At 35.0% G+C, this 22,473-nt stretch overlaps 2 protein-coding genes across 3 annotated transcripts; both read left to right on the top strand.

Moving 5' to 3' along the window:
• Positions 1-3,348: 3,348 nt before the first annotated feature.
• Positions 3,349-21,004, top strand: LOC143549977 (uncharacterized). 2 transcript variants are annotated; one of them, XM_077040738.1, is made up of 3 exons: positions 3,349-3,373; positions 19,960-20,661; positions 20,758-21,004. In XM_077040738.1, the coding sequence occupies exons 2-3, from the start codon at positions 20,002-20,004 to the stop codon at positions 20,824-20,826; spliced, it is 729 nt and encodes a 242-aa protein (XP_076896853.1). In that variant the 5' UTR covers positions 3,349-3,373; positions 19,960-20,001; the 3' UTR covers positions 20,827-21,004. The 2 variants fall into 2 exon arrangements, with proteins under 2 accessions (XP_076896853.1, XP_076896856.1); XM_077040741.1 differs by lacking the exon at positions 3,349-3,373 and adding an exon at positions 3,460-3,463 and having other exon boundaries at positions 19,982-20,661.
• Positions 3,471-4,359, top strand: LOC143549987 (uncharacterized). The gene is made up of 2 exons (XM_077040745.1): positions 3,471-4,106; positions 4,207-4,359. Exons 1-2 carry the CDS (start codon positions 3,474-3,476, stop codon positions 4,273-4,275), a joined length of 702 nt encoding a protein of 233 aa, XP_076896860.1. The 5' UTR covers positions 3,471-3,473; the 3' UTR covers positions 4,276-4,359.
• Positions 21,005-22,473: the final 1,469 nt, after the last annotated feature.

Here is a 22,473-nt window from a genome sequence, read left to right on the forward strand (position 1 = left end):
TAGACCTGGCTCGGACGTCTTACCGGGTCAAAGATCAGACCGACCCGGAAGGAAGGACCGAATGTTTAACTTGGAGGACGTCATAAATTATAAATTATTTATATATATATATATATATATATATATATATAATGTGTAACACGATTATATGTAGTAAAGAATGTAATGAATTTAGAATTAAATAAGTTATATTAACTTATTTTATTAAAAATTAGAAAATGAAAAAATAGATATATCATTATAATAATGGATAAAAAAATGAAAAGAAAAGAAGACATAAATAAGAAAAGGATAAAAGCTAAATACCGAGGATTAAATTAGGGGTGTTTGCGGTTCGGTTTTAGGTTAAACCGTAAACCAAACCTTTAGTAACGGTTTTTTATTCCCCAAAATCATAACCGAACCGTTGAACTTTAAAACCGAACCAAATCGAACCGTTAATAACGATTTGGTTCTGGTTTGGTTTCACGATTTAGGCTATTTTATGCTAAAATAATGAAATATAAAATGTCTTGTTAATCAATTTCATTGCATATCGTGCATCCTTTTCAGGGCCTTATAAGCACCATGAAATCATAGGGAAACAGTTATTTAAAGCTTGTTAAACTAATTCATTAAAGCTTTTTCTTTTTTTCCTTATGTGTTTTCTTTTTTTCCTTATGTGTGCGTTGAATGAAATGTCAAATGATGAAAGCCACTTTGTTAAATAAAACAATTTCTTTTCAAGTGTAATAATCCTGATGTTTTATTTATATAGTTGTTTAAACATCACTCTTATGTAGAATAAGAAAAAAGAATCAGTAGAAGCAATTGAAGCAGATACATAGTAGAAAAAACAAAATATTATACAAATAGATTACTAAACCAGCCAAATTTTAGACAGTCAAATATCTATAATATACAATATAAAAAAGATTAAATAAATTAATATCTCACGGTCCGGTTCGGTTTTATACGGTTTGAAAGTTATAAAACCGTAAACCAAACCGTTCGTTACGGTTTGAAAAGTTTGAAACCGACCGACCGAAAGATAACAAAATAACCCGACCGTAAAACCAAACCGATGAACTGTTTGAGCAGTTTCACGGTTTGAAACCGAACCGTGAACACCCTTAGATTAAATGGTAAATTAGGTAAAAAAAATTAAAAGAATAATCTGAATATAAAAGGGATGTGTTTTAACTTTTTAAAGTAATTCAATATTAACCCTAACATATTACTCCTATTTACTTCTTTAATATAACTCACTTCTTCTCAATCTCCATTTCTTTATAGATATGCCAATTCAAGAGTTCAACTTCTTTCAATCGTGAAATCAGACAATATGCACGCCTAGTGCCTATGGAATCCAAGTCTGCTGCAATACTTGCCAGATTTTTTTCTGATTCATTTTTTATTTTAAAAAAAGGGTTTTACCGGATCCACCGGCGATTCACCGGTTCCGGCCGAACCATGAACCGCCAGACTCGGCCGGGTTTTTAGAAAACGGTTAAAATGATGCGAACCGACCCGGAAAGCATAGCGGGTCCCGGCCGAACCGGTCCGACCGGCCAGTCCGGTCGAACTCTAAGATACCTATATATTTCGTTGGGAATATTCCTAAATAGCCCTTTTATAGAAAGAGATCCCAAGTTTGTCCCTCCTAATTAAAGTTTTTAGTTTTTCTTCTTACGTATCTCATCGCCGGGCGATCTGTTAGGGAATATCGCTGATGAGTTAGTAAACCAATTAGATAACGACGTGTGGGGTGGAATACGCATGGTTGACGATGCGTTAGGTGTTAATTTAATAGGACGTTGTATGGGTTCTGCATCAAAGATTAGATGTCTAATAGCTTCATTTCTTTTAAAATTAAGGTGATTGCCAAATTGGTGTTGGCATATTAATTTGTCATTCGTGTATTTAAATTAGCCTGGGCATCAATTAAAAGCCCACATATTAGATCTAGTCCCAAGGATTTAGTCATGGTTAAAAAGCCCACAAAAGTTATGTGGTTGAAGTTAAATTAAACGTGACGGCTGAAGCAAATAAAAAAAATAGATTTCATCGACTATTTTAACTTCTACGGTCGAACAAGAACGAGAGGCTGCAGAAGAGATAATCGGTTTGTTTTTGTTTCCCTGAGTTATAAAATCATATTTCGTTTAATTGATCTAGCCACAATGTCTGGCCAAATCAGTTTAATTTATTTTTTAATCTTGATTCAAAAACTTTTGTGACACTATTATGTTAGATTCAATTCTTGAATGATTTGTTTGAATGTTTTGTTGTGTTTTTAACCCAGAGTTATATTAAATTATCAATAAACCTAATCGATTTGTTAGTTTTTCTGGTTCCCTATTTACTTCCATTTACACCGCATGACCTACTAGGTCTAGTCTCTAGTGGTATGGTACTTGCCCCTACAAAAGCAGTTAGGTTCAAATATTGCAAGTGGAACCTTGGGTCCATGGCTAGCCCATAAGGTGGCTGGGCTGCGCATGGGATTGCACATGTCATTTTATTTACTTATTTTATATATCTCAACTCGTTTGATTGTATTAAACGAGTTATGTTTTTTGAGTTGTATGTAGTGATTTAATTTGGGAAAATTCCCGAAATGGCTCTCTTAGGAGAGAGAAAATTAAAAATAACCCTAAATTTCAACATATTCTCAAAATAGCCCATCAAATTTAGACTGAGGAGACGAGATCTGAAAAAATCCTCCGGCCAATAAAATTTAGACAAGTGTCAAAATCCGACGGGATTTTTAAAAATATTGGGGGACCAGTACATATTTCCTATTAAAAGTAAACAGTATTTTCCGACGGTCTTCTAATGTTTCCTAACGGGTCCCCACAACTTCCATAAACATGGGAAAATGTGCCTTCAAATTCAGTCTTTCAAAACGCATTTAGGGTGAATTTCTAACAACAAGATCATAAATCTATAAATACTGGGGGATCCCTCCATATTTTTGAACTAAAATTTGTATTCCAAAGCGTTCTTGCCAGACGGGTTATTTAAGTTTCTTATCTCGACCCTATATATTTTGAACTCATGAAAAAATGTGCCATTAAATTTTGTCTTTCAAGACACTTACTTGAAAAGTTTGAACTAAGGGGATCATATTTTTTAAATTATTAAGGTACCCGTCCATATATTCACAAAATGTTAATATTATTACCTTATCATCATTTGTTGTTCTACATATCTATAATATAAGTATATAGTACCTCATCTGGTTATTAAATCCAGTTTGGCCGGTGAGACGAATGGTTTGCTGTCGGTCTGGTTATAAAGTCCAACCCGTTTTTATTAGCACCAGGCATCTAAGATCTTAAGAGCCGCCCAGATCATGTGATGTAAAAAAAAACTTCACTTCCATTAACATGTAAATATTTGACTTTGAACTTCTGTATTACATTTAATAACTTGTTTTGATTATTTTCTGTTGTAGGATTAGCAAAACCGTATTTGAGGAGTATTTATCAATGGATGTCCCAAGTATGAGTATAAAGCTTCTTGTGGACAACAAAGCCTCTAGAGTGTTATTTGCAGAAGTACCAAAAGAATTTGTGGATTTACTTTTCGGCATCTTCTCTTTGCCTTTCGGCACCGTCTTCGAGTTCCTCAGATCCAACCAGATGGTGGGCTCCTTAGGAAATCTCAAAGATAGCATGCAAAGCTTCCATGAGAACTACCTTCAACCTGGCATCAGAATGGATGACATCTTCAAACCCAAAACAGCTTTTAACAGTAACACATTTTTCTTTCCCAATTCTGCTGTTGATCAAGCTGGTACTACACCTAAAGTCCCGAAAGAAACAACATATTGCAGTGATCAAAATACTTCGGGTAATAGATTTCCGGCGTTTGGTGTAAATCATTTTGGTAATAGAGAACCCATGAGTAGTCAAAGTATTTTTGGTAATAGCAAATCGTGCACCAACAATGAGGACAAGAATAAGAAAGGGTATGTTAAGGAGGTGGTAACTTATATGGTGATGGATGATTTAGTGGTGAAACCTATGTCCACCATCTTTAGCATCACATTGCTTAATAAGTGCGGTATCAACGATATGAGTCAACTTGAGGAGAAGACGGTTTCTTTTGGAAAAGAGGAGGTACGTACCTATTATAATCTCCTTTAATTTATTTCATTTCATGCATCATACTCATTTTGAGATTGTGTTTTAATTTGCATTTTTTTATGATTGATATTAGGGTATGAAGCTGCTGAATGCATCTTTGAAGACGGATAAAGTGCTCACATCTATTTTTATGCCAATTTAGGATATAGTTGTGTATCATCTGTGGGTTTATGACATTCTTTTATCTAGTTCCATTGTGGCATGTTGAAACAGTTTGTTTATGTTCTTCCGGTTTATTCAAATTGTATCTTTTAATTAGAGCTTCTGTATATTATCACTTTTTACGAAATTTGCTCGTGTACGCCCAATTTATGTTAATACTGATGAATTGCGAAGCTTAAACGAAAATGAATGGTGGTGGTGGTGGGGTGGGGTGGGTGGGGGAGGGACCCTGGGCCATGTTTAAGCTTCGCTCTTGATTCTTATCAAGGTATGTTGTTCACCGCCTTCATGAATTTGGTGTTCTTAATATTCATGGTGCTTAAATAATCCCAATTATGCAGTATCGTGTCATATATGAAGGATTTTGACTAGTCCGTTCTCTTAATTCGGTTATTAAATCAACAAATCAGAGACATAACTGAATCGTATTTGTGCTGATTTCGATTCAAAAATGCCTAAAACTGAAATTAAAAATGGAATTGAAGCTGAAAGTGTGTTTTCATCTCTCAGATGAAGTTCTCAACATCTTCTTCAAGCTCGTTCACGACCGGCGTAACTGGTCTTGTCTCGCCTGCGTTTGCACCATTTTTCGTTATGATTCTCACGATTTGCTGGAAAAACAATTGCAATCAATCGATTCCGGCCGTCGACCAGTTGTCTTTTATCTTTTCCCGGCGGCTGGTCCATTAAACACTACTATACAAGTGGAACCTTGTCTCCGGTCGATGAGTGGCGGCGATTGCGACTGTGGAGACTTGACAATGGTCGGAGATGTTTAAACCAAGTTTCCTTCGAAATCAAGTTGATTTTTCTTGCCACAAGATGAAGAAGTGGAGGATGAGCTCAATTCCATCGATTGATTTGTGGGTTTAGGGTTTATTCGATCGATTTGGGGATGTAGGGTTCTTCAATGGTGAAAATAAAAGAGATACGGATGACTCTTTGTTTGTTTTATATTAAAAGATCTGGAAAGTCACGTAATCCGCTCACGTAGTCTTTTTTTTTACACCTAGATGGCAACGTAGAAAATCGGTTACGAAGTTAGTCGCGAACCATTTTAAACAAATACCCTTTTAGTTAATACGCCACTAGCCAACTTTAAAGTTGGAACCGTTATTTTCCAATTTGACATAGTTAAGATTATTTCATACCAATATTACTTAATTGTTTATAGTGTTGGGTGCTTATAATATTCTTTTATCTAGTTTCTATTGCAAGTCAAGTTATGTTCTTATATTTCTCTCTTAGACCATCTGTAATGGATGGCGTTTTGAAGATTTTTGAGGCCAAAACGCCGACCCACAACCCCTCCCCCCACCCCCCGCGTTTTGGGATGGGAGTTGTCTACAAAACACTAGCATGACACGAGTTTTGATAAAATTGTGTGTGGGAAGGGAGAGAGAGGTGAATATATGTAATTATTGTAGAAGAGTTGTGGCGTTTTGCCCACTAAGCCACTTTTTTCAAAACTCTCCATTGATGACGGAGTGCAAAATGTCCAAAGGTAAGACGTTTTGACTACACATGATCTTATATTTATGTTTATCTCCTATATGGGGTTCGGCAATTTAGAACAAATGTCACACCCCGACTTAAGGCCTAGGCATGTGACCAATAGTTGGTACATGTTTCGTAAATATATCAGAGTTGCAGTTATTTTAGCGGGAGACTTTTGTTTAAAAGTATTAATATAGTTTGAAATATTAATTTATTTGTAACCTTTATTTATAATAATATAATATTTAATTTATTTGGAAAACTTCTCGGATAAAAAATTTCCGAGTATTTGATTTATAAACCTTGTTTGATTTTACAAATCATGTATAATATTGTTTATAATATTTTAATGATTTAAAACTGAGCCATCTCTACCTTGCGAGTGTCTATCTTCTTGAATGATTCTAATTCCTTGCTACCTGTACTAATATGTTTCCCTGAAATATGGGAGAAAATTCGCCAGCAATATGCTGATCAATCGTTGACTCTTTTAAACATTTTATAAATCTTTCTTTGACTGACAAGATAGTTTTCTTGAACTAACTTAGCAGAAACGTCTCTTATTTCTGGGATTGTGTCACTGCCATACACACACAATTTCGGTTCCTCGGGAACTGACGCCCATAGGAGAACTTTTATTATGATCTCTAGTATGCGGCCACGTAGCCTTAATTGATAGACTAGACACATTATGTTTGGATCCAGACACATGTGTACTCGGTCTGAATTATTTTTATTTTATATCTTGTATTTTAATAGGGATCACGTGATCCCATAAATCTTTATTTGACTGACTTTGTTTAAGATAAACAACTTGCTTATCTTGATTGAAAAAGATTTAACGTATTCACCTGTGATATGCTGTTCGAAGTGATGTGGTGATCTCATTTGAAAACATTTATAAATTATTGATGATTAACCTATAAACAAATAGATTTATAAATACCCGAATCGTCTCTTGATCAGGCTACAGACCTTTAGTATGGTTTTAATAGCTTTAAACCTTGATAGACTAAGATTATTTGTTTGAATAAAATATGTGGTCTTTCTGTTTATTTTTCAAATCATATGCTAAGTTTTTTCTTCATAAAGAAACATCTATGATAGGTTTCTTCTACAAAAGGAAACGTCGATTTGACTATAATCATTGTATGTAAAATCTTACGTTTCTTATTCATGAAGAAACAATATTTTGACTATACCCTTGCATATAAAACTTTATGTTTCTTGATCGTGAAGAAACTATATTTTGACTATATCCTCGTGTATATAAAGTTCTAAGTTTCTTAAATATAAATAAATGTTATTTAACTATAATCTTTGTATATACAAAGCTTATCTAAACACAAATTTGATCAAGGTTTGGACTATACCATCGACTAGGATCTATGCCATATAATAAAATCTCTTAAGCGGAACCCATACCTTACACGGGTACTTCAAGTTTAAAGCTTAAGAATAGTGGAAATTACTTCTACTACAGGTCAAGTGTGGTGAAGCTTCTTAGCTTAAGAATAGTGGAAATTACTTTGCAAATCATATGCTAAGTTTCTTCTTCATGAAGAAACATCTATGATAGGTTTCTTCTTCAAAAAGAAACGTCGATTTGACTATAATCATTGAATGTAAAATCTTACATTTCTTATACATGAAGAAACAATATTTTGACTATACCCCTTGCATATAAAACTTTATGTTTCTTGATCGTGAAGAATCTATATATTGACTATATCCTCGAGTATATAAAATTCTAAGTTTCTTAAATATAAAGAAACAAAATTTTAACTATAATCTTTGTATATACAAAGCTTATCTAAACACAAATTTGATCAAGGTTTGGGCTATACCATCGACTAGGATCTAAGCCATATAACAAAATCTCTTAAGCGGAACCCATACCTTACACGGGTACTTCAAGTTTAAAGCTTAAGAATAGTAGACATTACTTCTACTACAGGTCAAGTGTGGTGAAGCTTCTTAACTCTGGGATACTCGGGAGCAGAAAACGAGGTAAGATGTGAAAATGTGGCGGTCCTTTGGTCTGCAATATAACACATCAATGGACATACATCGAATTCTTGTCAGAATGGATAAGTCGTCACCCGATGCAGACCGTTGGCGGTGCACCCAACACCCTTAAAAAATCCGTTTCGAAGATATCAACTTTAAAAACTAATTGAAGGGTCACAACATATATATATATATATATATATATATATATATATATATATATATATATATATATATATATATATATATATATAATACTATATTAAAATACATATTACAAGGATAGAATAGTCATTTTACCAAAACTCTTAAAATTAAGAGTTTTACAATATTATGAGCATAGTTTACAACTCTTTAAAGAGTTTTACAATATATTATATACTATTGGATAACCGGGCGATGCGGCGGCAACAATTGGTAAAAGTTTTCAAACTTGAACAGATAACACATGAGTCGGTCTAGGTAATAAGCAGGTTCCACGGGTAGGCGCAGGTTTCACGACTATACGTTATTTAGCGGGCTACAAATTACTATGGCTGATTTAAATAGGTAAAACCCATGATGTGAAAACGTTTACAACCCAAAACATTGTTATACACAATTTAAAGATATAAGAAAAAAATTATATATTCAATGCAATGTCCTCTAAAACATTTTTGAAAGAGTAACATACAAAAATACAAGAATCTAACATCAAGAAAGATTTGAAAGTTGATCTTCTAATGGGTGCAACCTGTAGCGTCGGTTCATAAGCTTTTACTCCTCCACCGCCTTTGTCCATCAAGTTATTTGAGAAATTACCGTTTTACCCCTAAGTCTGCAAAAAAAATGAAATTCAGTCTCAAAATAAAAACTTCGATGCACATAAACTTGTAAAAATGAAATTGAAATTTGATCGGTAAATCAAGTTGTTCCTAATCCTAAGCAACTACATACAAGCACATAAGAAATAAAACAGTAGAGCCTTATTTTTGTAAATCCAAAACGAATTGTGTGACCTTTGAGTAGGACTGTTCAAAGGGTAAGACCCGACCATTTTACCTAATACCCTACCCGGACCCTTTACCCTTTTAGGAAGAAACGTGGACCCTAGACCCTACCCTCTAACCAATAAAAGGGTCAGGTATAAATAAGGGTTTCAAGGTCCAACCCTTTACCTTTTAAGACTGTAATCAGATCTCCTTTTTCAACATTTACTAGTTCCATATCTCATAAATGACTTTAATATATGAATCCTAGAACAATTATACTTTCACTTAATAACATAGTAAAGTCTAACTTCGAAAGTTTATCAATCATTTGAACTGATGCAAACAATATTCACATTCACAATTACTTGTACAGAACAATTTAGTAATTTCCATATATATGTTACCATGTAGTAGTATGACCCTTATTTTTTTTTCGTAGTAGTTGAAAATTTCTGATGAATCATATATGAAATACAAACCTTTCATAAATTTTATATTAATCGTGAATCTGGCGTATATCTATCTAGTAAACGGGTCAAGGTTTTGAAAAATGGTCGGACCCTTGAAACCCTTGAAACCCTTTTACCCTTTAAGGTGAAATTTAAATACCCTTTACCCTACCCATATTACATATTCTGGTCTAATTAAGGGTTTTAAGAGTCGGGTAACCGGGTTTTAAGGGTCCGACCCTTATCTTAGGTGTTGTTTGTATTTTAAGTGGTAAAATGTTTGTAGTCTGCGAACCACATCTGCAGGCATCTGTAGCAGAAGAGGTGGACCAAACCTCTGCAGTCTGCAAGAAGAAGATTGCTTGTTTTTTAATGTCTGCAGACTGCTAAAATATAACAAATTTGTTTAATAAGCTGACACTTAAATAAAAAAGTCGTTTTACGTATAAATGCTGGAAAACACCATGCCGTCACCGTTAGGGGGTTGCTGAAGACTATGTCGAAAACTTACCGGAGAAAAATTTCCACACTTTTAACACAACAAAACACAATAATTAATCAAATTGAACTTAAAATTGAAACAAACATATGTAATTTCTCGCTAAAATCGGTCCAGATCTAAAACATGGTGAAACTGAAACTAAAAAATAAATTATAATGTTTACATATATTTTTAACATAAGCTTAGATATTGGAAGCTTGGATCTTGACGGGCTGATGGACAGGTTGTGCCCGGTGGTGGCAGATCTTGAGCTTGACGGTGGTGGGACGCTATTGTCAAATTTCTTGTAGTGATGGAGGAAGAGGGGTGGAGTGCGGCGGCGGTCGGAGGTGGGGCTGGGGTGCGGAGGCCGAAGGTGGAGGTTGTGTGCAGAGGCCGGAGGTGGGGGTGGAGGGCGGCGTCCGAAGGTGGGGAGTGGGGGTGACATGAAGAAGGTTGGAGAGAAGAGGCTAGGGTTTGGAGGTGAAAGTTGTGGAGAAAATATTATGACATGGTGTTGTTGGTGAAAGATGTTTAGAAGAGGTGAGAAGTGAGTGGTCCATGTCTGCGCGAAGAAGAGGGCGCACATACCTTTTTTAATGAATTGTTTTCAGGAAAACAAACAATCTACAAACTTCAATGTCTGCGCATGGTCTGCGCGTCGCAGACAAAAGAGACCAGGAAGCTCTTTTATGAAAAGATAAACACCACCTTACTCACCCCTACCTTTGAGAGAATCACATCCCTTTACGAGTCATAAGAGAATGGGCTAGCCCAAAAGTATTCAACATCCGATGCATTTTCAGAAAATTTCCTCCTTCAAAACTGGCATCTGGTTTGTTAGCATCCTTCTTCATATACACCCTTGAATTAGAATCAGTTCAATCAATCGAATTTTAAACATTATTTGAATAAGATAAATTCAAGAAAGTTTGCACATCAACTCTAGAAGATGTGTTTGGTGGTGCTCCTAGATGAAAATAGTATAGATATATATTTTTTCTCATTTACAAGTACCTTTTTTTTGTTCTTTCATTAACTGCAAAATGATTTTTAGTGCGCACACTAACAATTTCTGGTTCAATATCATTTTGGTTCAATATCATTTTTGAATGTACTGAAAATAGAAAAAAGTGAACTAGCCAATAAAATTCAAACCAACTTTTATAACTGAATCGGACCCATAAAAACTGGAAACCCGCCTTTTCTTATTAGTGCAACTTTATTATTACCTGTTTCAATTTAAAATGTGTGTTAAAATTTTGATTCAAACAGGCCAAATGTAACTTTTTAGCCAAACGGGTTGATAGAAAGTATTTTAGCTAAATGGATTGATCAGAACTTTTTTAAAAAAATGGGCCATGTGTCCAGCATCGTGAACCAGTTCATGTAGAATGTCAAGTTTGACTTTCATACGTCAACACCAACACTGAAAAGATAAATGAGTTAACTCAAACTATGAAAAATACTCAAGATCCGAGCTCGAATTTTAAAAATATATAGCTCAAAACAAGCCGAGCTCATGTCTAAAAACGAGACAAGTTGGCTCGTGAGCCTAAACAAACTCGTAATTATAATGAAAATAACTAAATAATATAGATTATTTTATCCATCATAAAAAAGTGCAATTACAGCGCAATTGAACATGAAAATACCAAACCAATTGAACATTATAGTACCTTAATTAAGTAGATCAACTGGTGCCTTTTAATGTAAGTTAGTTGCAGATTCATCAATCTTCTATTTTAGAACTCAATCGTTGGTTGTACTTCTTTCTCCCCTGGCTTTATTCCTATCATTATCTTGTGATTAAACATTCGAGCAGCACCTGTAACGGTACAAAAACTAAATATTTAACACTCAAATTCAAATAAGTTAGTGAGAAGATCAAAATGAATATGATTTTGCTCACCAAATGACATGTGATTAAACGGTTCAACGTATTCAAGTGCGGTTAGACTCAAAAAACAAAAAAAATGTTTCTTTATTACTATCTGTTGCAGACTTGCACCTACTTCTTGCATGAAATATGCAATTTATTAACAGAGTTATAACAAACAGTAGAAACTTTATAAAAGAGACTAAAAAATGCATACTTGTCAAGTAATTTTCCTACTTTTTATATGTTTTAAAAATAACAGGTGAATCACAAATAAAGTGCAGATTACCTTTAGACAAGATTTGACGAACCTGGACATCCGATTTTGCTGATATGGGATAACCTGTCCAAACATACTTCAAACATTGAACAAATTAGTTATTAACAAAAAAAGAATCAAAATAATATTCTAAAACTCCTTAATTCAAAATGAAAAGCATCACCTACCTAATTTAAAAATGTTCTTTATTGTGAGTACTACCAGCTGCAGGAGCTCGAATTCAAGAATACAATTGAACCAAAGTCTTCCTGTATACCTGTTTTAATAAGAAACCATTAATTATCTTTTGCCAAAACATTAACAAAGTTAATACTTGGCGACTTCCAAGGCGGCAACCACCTCCTTATACAACTCTTTATTCGGTGTAAAGATGCTTGTTTAAATGTTTACCAAACATTAAAAAAAATTAAACTAGTGACATACAAAGACATGTCATATGTCATATTCATTATCTACCATTCAAACATTAAATGTGTTAAAATCTTAAATTAAATAAGTTTTAATTCAGTTTCAAACGTTAAACGCCATGTGCATAAATACTATCTTTTCCATAAGGCCTAAATTTTTTTTTACCAGATTCATTTGTGTTAGTCACAGATGAAGTTTAATATAGAGAAAAATGTTCCATATGTTTACCACCAAATAAATAATGCACTGTTGCATAACTTCTTATTTGCATAATACTCCCCATAGACATGTGTACCGGCAATTGAGAACCATAAGCAACAACACAAGCTCCAGGCAAAGTTACCATTCAACTATATGCAAATATGAACAACGGGACCAAAAGCTAAAAACATTAAAGACTTTAATGTGGAACGGTAACTACCTTGTCTAGACCTTGATTCAGCATCAGTATTGTTAACCTGAAATATAAAAACCAATAATCATATTATTCATCAAAAAGCTTTAATCAACTTCTTCAACTATATAAATAAGATAGACATTTACCTCGACCGTCTTTCCATCTAAGGCGCTTAAAACGTCAGCGAACAGGCCTCATACTGGTTCGTCTTATAATGTTCTCTCAAGTCTCCACAACAAGATGAACCTGTGACAATAAAATCATAAACCAATTGGTTATCAACTTGTTAGATCTAGTTATGTTTAATCTCAAACAAGCCGTCTAACTCACCTCTACTCCCGTGGGTTTAATTTGACCCAGACTTTTCAGCACCTAGTATTGCTGCTGAACCACCAATATCAAGTTTCATCAGGTCTACTAAACAACCGAGCCCGTCTTAATGTTCTAGCCACCACTTCTAACAGGTAATATTCAAATTAAATATATCATACCGGATTGATACTAATCTTACTATTACTTGTCAAATGTCAACCCCTTTCCCAATAAAAGCAGCTTAGTTTTAATGAGCCTACTTGGCGGTTTATAAAAAAGTATAAATTTGGAGAATTTGTAGATCCTATAGAAACACAAATATAAAACCCCATTTTCAACTCTTTGTAGTGCTCGGTATCAATAATCATTAATGTAGAAACATCACTACATGCAGCAAAAATCTTTCATCTCCACGGTTGTATATAAATAGTAATGACAACAATAACCTAATAGAAAAATGAAAGTAAAATAATTACATATAGTCCTCAGATATTGCTTCCACAACTGTTATGAGCCAAATTTCAGTCAACATTCATAGGTGTACAAAGATGGCAGAGCAAATCAAACAATTAAACTTTAGGGAAATTAATAGTATAGAGACTCCTTCCATTTTGAAATACAGACAGTGGTTCGGTGGACAAATGACCAGTGGTTCGTTGGAATTGCATCTCCCATGGATTTGTTATAACAACCTATAAAACTAAAAATGTTGAGATTTTGGTAACTACTGGGGACTGATAAATGAAGAAGATGTAGGAGAGAAGTGTGGTGCCGCCAATGGAAATGGATACCAGGGTGGATGCAAAGATGAAAATTATTAGGCTTAGATAGCTATCTAAATGAAAAGAGGGAGTTGTTTGAGTGGGAATTCAAAAATGGATCATATGTTATGCCTTAAAGAGTTGTAAACTATGCTCTTGTAAAACTCTTCATTTTAAGAGTTTTGGTAAAATGACTATTCTATCCTTGTTATATGTATTTTAATATAGTATGTGTGTATATATATATATTTTGTGACCCTTCATTTAGTTTTTAAAGTTGATATATTTGAAAATGATTTTTTAAGGGTGTTGGGTGCACCACCAACGGTCCGCATCGGGTGACGACTTATCCATTCTAAAAAGACTTCGACTCATGTCCATTGATGTGTTATATTGCGGCCCAAAGGACCGCCACCGTTTCACATCTTACCTCGTTTTCGGTTCCCGAGTATCCCGGAGTTAAGAAGCTTCACCACACTTGACCTGTAGTAGAAGTGATGTCTACTATTCTTAAGCTTTAAACTTGAAGTACCCGTGTAAGGTATGGGTTCCGCTTAAGAGATTTTGTTATATGGCTTAGATCCTAGTCGATGGTATAGCCCAAACCTTGATCAAATTTGTGTTTAGATAAGCTTTGTATATACAAAGATTATAGTTAAAATTTTGTTTCTTTATATTTAAGAAACTTAGAATTTTATATACTCGAGGATATAGTCAATATATAGATTCTTCACGATCAAGAAACATAAAGTTTTATATGCAAGGGGTATAGTCAAAATATTGTTTCTTCATGTATAAGAAACGTAAGATTTTACATTCAATGATTATTGTCAAATCGACGTTTCTTTTTTAAGAAGAAACCTATCATAAATGTTTCTTCATGAAGAAGAAACTTAGCATATTATTTGGAAAATAAACAAAAAGACCACATAATTTATTCAAACAAATAATCTTAATCTATCAAGTTTTAAAGCTATTTAAACCAGACTAAAGGTCTGTAGCCTGATTAAGAGATGATTCGGGTATTTATAAATCTATTTGTTTATAGGTTAATCATCAATAATTTATAAATGTTTTCAAACGAGATCACCACATCATTCAGAACAGCATATCACAGTTGAATACGTTAAACCTTTTTCAGTCAAGATAAACGGATTGTTTATCTTAAACAAAGTCAGTCAAATAAAGATTTATGGGATCACGTGATCCCTATTAAAATATAAGATAGAAAATAAAAGCAATTCAGACCGAGTACACATGTGTCTGGATCCAAACATAATTTATCTAGTCTATCAATCAAGGCTACGTGGTCGTATACTAAAGATCATAATAAAGTTCTCCAATGGGCGTCAGTTTTAATTGTGTGTGTATGGAAGTGGCACAATCCCAGAAATAAGAGACGTTACAGCTGAGTTAGTTCAAGAAAACTATCTTGTCAGTCGAAGAAAGATTTATAAAATGTTTTTAGAGTCAACGATTCACTAGCATATTTCAGGGAAACATATTAATACATGTTGCAAGGAATTAGAGCCATTCAAGAAGATAGACACTCGTAAGGTAGAGATGGCTCAGTTTTAAATCATTAAAATAATAAAAACAATATTTAAACATGATTTGCAAAATCAAACAAGGTTTATAAATCAAATACTCAAAAAAAATTTATCCGAGAAGTTTTCCAAATAAATTAAATATTATATTATTATAAATAAAGGTTACAAATAAATTAATATTTCAAAATATATTAATACTTTTAAACAAAAGACTTCCGCTAAAATAACCACAACTTTGATATATTTACGAAACATGTACCAACTATTGGTCACACGTCTAGGCCCTAAGTCGGGGTGTGACAACAAAGATGTCAATCGCCATTGTACTAGTACTGTTGGAGTACCATTTATTGCTCTCATTCACTCTAACCGCAGTCAAACAAGCTTGATAAATGCAAAGGAAATTACTTACATTTTCTCTCATCATATGCATCACACAAATCAATTCCACCATCTTTGTAAAATGTCCATAACTTTTTCATATGACAATTTAAAAAAAAGTTAAGCACGAGCAACTTTTATCTTTAATTAGAGTACCATTGTCGCTATATATAAAAAAACATTTCGTTTTTCAGTTGCTTGGGTTTCTACCCGTAAATGTCTTTTTTTTTCTCATTGTGTATTTTTACTCATCATTGTGTCCTTATATTCGCCATTAATTGTGCTTTTTAAAACACAACGATGAACACATATTACATAGCCTGAAACGTAAAATACAATGTGGATACATATTATACAATTACCAGAATCGTAAGATACATTAGTGAATACATATTACTCCCCCCGTCCCATTTTAAATGTCATGGGACCCAAAACACACAAATTAAGAAATGTTTGATAATTTTATTTGATGAGCTGTAAAATGACAATAATGTCCTTTAAGTTATTATGGCAAAAAAATATTTTTGTAAAATCAAACATCTAGTATATATAATAGTAAGTGCACAATTGAAAATTGAATTTATATGTATAGAAATGACATTTAAATTGGGACAACCAAAAATGAAAAAATGGACATTTAAAATGGGTCGGAGGGAGTATATAATAACCTGAACGTGATATACAATGAACATAATACTCTTTTTCTCAAATTAAGTGAATGACACATATTAATTATGAACAAAAGACAATGAATCTAATACATAATAACTAAATATAATGATGGTAGAAAGATATAATGACAAACAAAAGACAAAGACATAAAAACACAATAACTAAGTGATTGCTAAATCAGGGTTTGCATATTAATGTTTGGGATTAAGTTTGCAAATAACTTATTGACTTACTAGTTTTATTCAAAAAGTCAACAAGTTAAAATGTTTGGTCTCATTTTTTTGTAGAATTAAAGTGATTGTTTTTTTTTTCCTCAAAAACAACTATATATATTATATAGATTTCTCATAAAATCAAAACAATTACAATAAAGTGGTAAACAAACGAGCAACAAGCTGCGTCGTCACCCCCTTTTGAATAGTAAAGCCAATCCTACTAAAAACAAAGCTTTGGGACTTGGGAGTTGGCAAGTACTATGCACGACACGTTGAATCCTGCTCAGAAAGTTCACAGCCTTCGGGGCTATGAGACCAAATGTATCAAAAGCAAAGGGGAGAAACACATGTTAATTTATAAACAAACTTTCTCGTATTTAACAACTTTGCCCGATTTAGCATTCAACGTAGCCTAACTCACAACAAACCCACGGTCCATAAGCCCAACAAGAGGAGACACTCCTGTAAGGTCCACACAAGCGTGTGTCCCACCCCCTGTCCACCCAAACACAAGAATATCAACCAGTCGTCAAGTGGATCCCCTTCAAGCGGATCCGTAAGAAAGTTAACAAGAGGCTCATTTTAGCAGAAATCCCTACCCGTTTAAAAACATTACACAAAATGTTCCGTAACTAAATCATGTATGTATTTAAAACCTTACAATCATTTGAAATTCATTGCATGGTCTCCAAAAAAAATCCAAACAGACCTTGCGACAAATTGGGCAAGGCTCATCAGTCGGAAACATAGGGATCGTTAGTCGGTACTTAAGGATAACCCAATACTCCAACCTCGGCATATGTTGCCAAATTAGTGCTTGCATATTAATGTTTGGGATTAAGTTTGAAAATAACTTATTGACTTATTAACTTTAAAAAAAACAATAAGTTAAAATGTTGGGTAATCAAAAAAATCCTTTTTAGTTTTAACTTTTTGATAAGGCTAATAAGTTGTTCTTTAAAAGTCATAAATCTTGGTAATTTTAATTATCTTTTAAAAAGGCCAAGAAGTAATAAGTTGTTTTCAAAGTTAAATCCTAAACATTAAATCCAACAGTTCTGAAGAAACACGGATCTAATCCCCTTGACGGTCCTAGATCCAATGAGTCCACATGGTAGGATACGGATAACAACCAGTACGATACGAGCACAATTCCCCAAAGTCCAGTGACCGGAACCTGCAAAACAGACACCATGAGCTCGTTACGGGAAGGACAAGAGGGGTGTCTTCCCGTAACCACCCTCCGACGTGAGAATAAGTACAGTTCTGATGTAGAAAAGTACTTGAATATTGAGAGTAGATAGTGGAGAGTGAATGAATATGATTGGGTCAGCTGTCCTTTTCTAGAAGATGCTCCCGTAACCGTCTGGACACGTGTCCTCATAAGATAGGTTGAGCTATATGTTGCATGTGTAAGGGTATAACAACCTGGACACGTGTTGATCAATGATAGGACGAGTTATTTCCTGGCCATGTGCATGGTTATAACAACCTGGCCAGGTGTCCTTCATTCATTGGTCGACGGGTCACGTATTCTCCGAGTAACAATCGTGGTATTCTTCTAGAAGGTAGTTGGTTAATTGCAGCTGTCCTGTTGGCATCGCCTCCAGGTCACTTTGGCGGGTAGAAGTGCTACCATGCGGATGACGTATGAGGGTGCCTGGATGCTTCCGCGTGATATGGGAATGTTCTTCCTTTAAAGGTTTATGCGGGTTGATCCATATGTCCCGCGGGTGACTTGAAGGGAGCTTCCCGTTGACCCGCAGATGATACTTAAGGGTATTTGGGTCTTTTCGGTACCCTACCTCTATAAGCCCCCCAGTCCAGTGTTTCTTCAGCGTGAAGTTTTTATACGGGTGAAATTTTGGACTTAAGAATGTTTTTGGGGATTTTTTGAAATTTGCAAGTTGTGGTGAAGATATTTTATGTTGTGGATAAACATAACAATCGTATGATGTGACAGCTTGGAGGCGCGTGAAACAAGGAATGTGACGTTCGTGCCGGCTGTCACTGTACCTGAGTGTTCACCTTTTTGCTTTCTTGAATTTCCCTCGTGACGTGGCATCTGCTGAATGGGCAACCCCGTTCTCTCTCCTGTGTTCGTATCCCATCGCATTAATTGCGATGGGTATAAATAGTGGGGGTTAGCTTCTTTTTGAAGTTTTATTGACTTCGATTTCTAGATACTTTCCTTTCCTTCTCTTGTCAAACTCCTGACTGGCTTTCTGATTGTATTTCAGCTTTGAAGTTTCATCATAATTGCTCGTTGTCTTCCATTTCTTAGTGGATCAATGGCCAGTCAATCGTTGATTCCCAATATTGACGAGGTAGAGGTCAACTGGGACCGAACTGAGTATGAAGAGTTGATTCGTACTTACGGTATACAACCGGAGTGAGAATCAGAGTGTCCTGCTGCTAGATCTGTTGCCAGTCTGCCACCTATTGGCAAGATGACTGTGTACGCGGATTATTTTGTTTATGGGAATTTTTGTTTTCCCATAACCTATCGGCAAGATGGCTGTGTACTAGTTATCCATTCAATTCTTGTTGGAAGCTTAGCAAAAAACAAAGGTCGGGAAGTAAATTAAAAATTAAATAATTAATTACCATTTGTGTATTTTAAATTAGCCTGGGCTTTAAATCACATCCCACAAAACAAATGGCCCACAAAACTTTTCGGTTGAAGTTGAACATAAACGCGACAGCTGAAGCAAATTGAAAAAAAAAATAGACTTCGTCGACAAATCGACCAAGAACGATAGAGGCTGCATAACAGACAATCGGTTCGTTTTTGTAACCATGAGTTTTTTAAAATCATGTTTTGTTTGATTGATCTAGTCACAATGTCTGGCCAAATCACTTTTTAATTTATTTCTTAATCTTGAATCAAAACTTTTGTGAAACTATTATGTTATATTCAATTCTTGAATGGTTTGCTTGAATGCTTTCTTGTTTTTATAAACCGGGTCTAATCCAAAATCATACTCCATTAAATTATTGATAAACCTAATCACTTTGTTAATTTTTCTAATTCAATATTTACTTCCATTAACATACCATGATCAACTATGCCTAGCAGTATGGTACTTTCCCCTACAGATATAGGTTCAAATCATCACATGTGTAACGTTGAGTCATGGCCGGCTCTCATAATTAGGTGGCCGGGCTAGGCATGTGACCATATGTTGTTTTATATATTTATGAATTATAAATATACATTACGTCATCGATATATATATATCATCTAGTTCTTAAATACAGTTGGTCCGGCTATAGATTCATGTGATGTTAAAAAATGTGGTTTAGAAAAAAATTACTTCCATTAATATGTAAATATATATTTGACTCTTTAACTTGTGTATTTCATTTAATAACTTTGCTTTAATTATTTTCTGTTGTAGGATTAACAAAGCAGTATTTGAGGTGTATATATATATTTATCAATGGATGCCCCAAATATGAGTATAAAGCTTCTTGTTGACAGAAAAATCTCAAAAGTGTTATTTGCTGAGGCACCAAAAGAATTTGTGGATTTACTTTTCAGCATCTTCTCTTTGCCTTTAGGCACCCTATTCGAATCCGACAAGATGTTGGGGGTGGGGGTGAATTCCTTAGGCAAACTCAAAGATAGCATACAAAGCTTCCATGGAAACTACCTACAACCTGGCATCAAAGTGGATGACATCTTCAACCCCAAAACAGCTTCTTTTAACACTAACACATTTTTCTTTCGCAATTCTGATGTTGATCAATCTGGTACTGCACCTAAAGTCTACACCTGTCCCAAAGCTTCCAGTGATAAACAAATTGGTTATGGTAAATTACCGTGCGGGTCTTACGCAACACTGCATGGGAATATTGCCGTGTGTCCCACGTGCTATATGTATATGAGTGCTCCGATGACACTTGTAAAACCAGAAACAAATGAAGAGGACAAGAATAAGAATATAGGGTATGTTAAGGAGGTGGTGACTTACATGGTGATGGATGATTTAGTGTTGAAACCTATGTCCACCATTTCTAGCATCACACTCCTTAATAAGTGCGGTGTCAACGATCTGAGTCAACTTGAGGAGAAGGTGGTTTCGTTTAGAAATGAGGAGGTATGTACCAATTATCATCTCCTTTAATTTATACATATGCATATCATATTCATTTTGAGTTTGTGTTTAAATTTGCAATTTTATGACCGATATTAGGGTATGAAGCTGTTGAATGCATCTTTGAAGACGGATAAAGTGCTCACATCTATTTTTTTTTTGTCTTAGGGCATACTTATGGATCTGCAGGTTTATGATATTCTTTTATCTTCATGGATTAGAATATAGTCATGTGTATGGTTTATGAAGAACTTTTGATATCTAGTTTCTTTGTGACATGTGAAACCCCTTGTTATTATGTTATATTCTTTTGCCTAACCAGCATTGTCATATTATACATCTTTTCTTGCTTATGTTTTAATTTGCTATTTATTGATTGAAAATGGTCTTATGGTTTGAATCCATCAAAGTTGGTTATGTGTCTGATTTGTTTTGTGACTGAAGAAACACAGATCTACTCCCCACTAATGGGTCCTAGATCCAATGAGTCCACAAGGTAGGATACGGTTATTACCAATACGATATGAATACAATTCCCAAAGTCCAATGACGTAAATCCTGCAAAACAGAACACCGTGAGCTCGTTACGGGAAGGACAAGAGGGGGGGGGGTCTTCCCGTAACCACCCTCCGGCGTGAGAATACGTATAGCTCTGATAAGAATAAAGTACTTAAGTAAATTGAGAAAGTACAGTGGGAGTTAATGAATACCTCATGATGATTAGGAGGGTATTCATAGCCGAAGGGTGTGGGAAGGTGATTGGGCCAGCTGTCCCTTAAGAAGATGCCTGCATAACCGTCTGGACACGTGTCCCTATGTGATAGGTTCAGCCTATACGTTGCATGTGCATGTATAACAACCTGGACACGTGTCTCTTTATCTTTGGTTAACGGGGGAATATTGGCCATATGCACGGTTATAACGACCTTGCCAGGTGTCACTGGCTAATTGATTGAAAGATTACGTATTGCCCAAGAAAGTATCTTGGCAAGTCTTCTAGAAGGTAATTGGTTATTGACAACTGTCCCGGAGCATTACCTCGTGGTCATTTACGCGGAAGGGTATTTCTTCCTGCGGATGACCTTTGAGGGTGCTATGATGCTTCCGCATGTGCTATGGGGGTGTTTCTTCCTCAACTGATTATGCGGATAGTTTATATGTCCTGCGGGTGCCTTATGAGGGACTTCTGATTGACACGCGTGCATTACTTAAGGGTATTTGGGTCTTTTTGGTACCCTACCTCTATAAAGTCCCCCCAGTCCAGTGTTTCTTCCGTGTGAAGTATTTTATGCTGGTGAAATTCTGGACTTAATGTGGATTTGGGAGTTTTTGACTTTGCAAGTTAGTGGGAAAAATCTTCTGTTGTTTGTGGATAATCATGAAAAAGGACAAGTTGACCACTCGCAGGTGCGTGTGCAGGTGACAGGACGTTTTAACGGCTGTTACTGTACCCGACTGTACAACTTTTTCTCTTTTTCGAATTTCCCGCGTGACATGGTGATCTGTTACTGGACGGTTTTTTCTCTCTCTATTGTTCATATCCCATCACATTAATTGCGGTTGGTATAAATAGAGGGAGTTAACTTCTTTTTGAAGTTTTATCGCCTTTTGAATCTTTGAACTTGCTTTTTCTCTCTGAATCCTTCAATCTCTCTTTGATTTCTTTGAACAAAATCAGATATTATTACCAAGTGTTCTAAATGGCGCCTTTTCAATCTGAGGTCGATGAGATAGAAGTTTGTTGGGACCAAGAGGAATATCAAAAGCTGATTACAACCTATGGCATTCCACCAGAGTGGGGGCCGAAGTTCCCCT

This window comes from Bidens hawaiensis, unplaced genomic scaffold (genome assembly GCF_021521415.1).
Source record: "Bidens hawaiensis isolate Kalapana, Puna unplaced genomic scaffold, B.hawaiensis_p1.1 tig00000978_1, whole genome shotgun sequence".
In the NCBI taxonomy this organism is placed as follows: domain Eukaryota; kingdom Viridiplantae; phylum Streptophyta; class Magnoliopsida; order Asterales; family Asteraceae; genus Bidens; species Bidens hawaiensis.

Bases quoted from the DNA above. Each gene is read 5' to 3' on its own strand.
- LOC143549987 (XM_077040745.1), top strand. From the start codon at position 3,474: ATGGATGTCCCAAGTATGAGTATAAAGCTTCTTGTGGACAACAAAGCC. The intron at 4,107-4,206 runs GTACGTACCTAT...GATTGATATTAG, and splicing joins TTTCTTTTGGAAAAGAGGAG to GGTATGAAGCTGCTGAATGC.
- LOC143549977 (XM_077040738.1), top strand. From the start codon at position 20,002: ATGGATGCCCCAAATATGAGTATAAAGCTTCTTGTTGACAGAAAAATC. The intron at 20,662-20,757 runs GTATGTACCAAT...GACCGATATTAG, and splicing joins TTTCGTTTAGAAATGAGGAG to GGTATGAAGCTGTTGAATGC.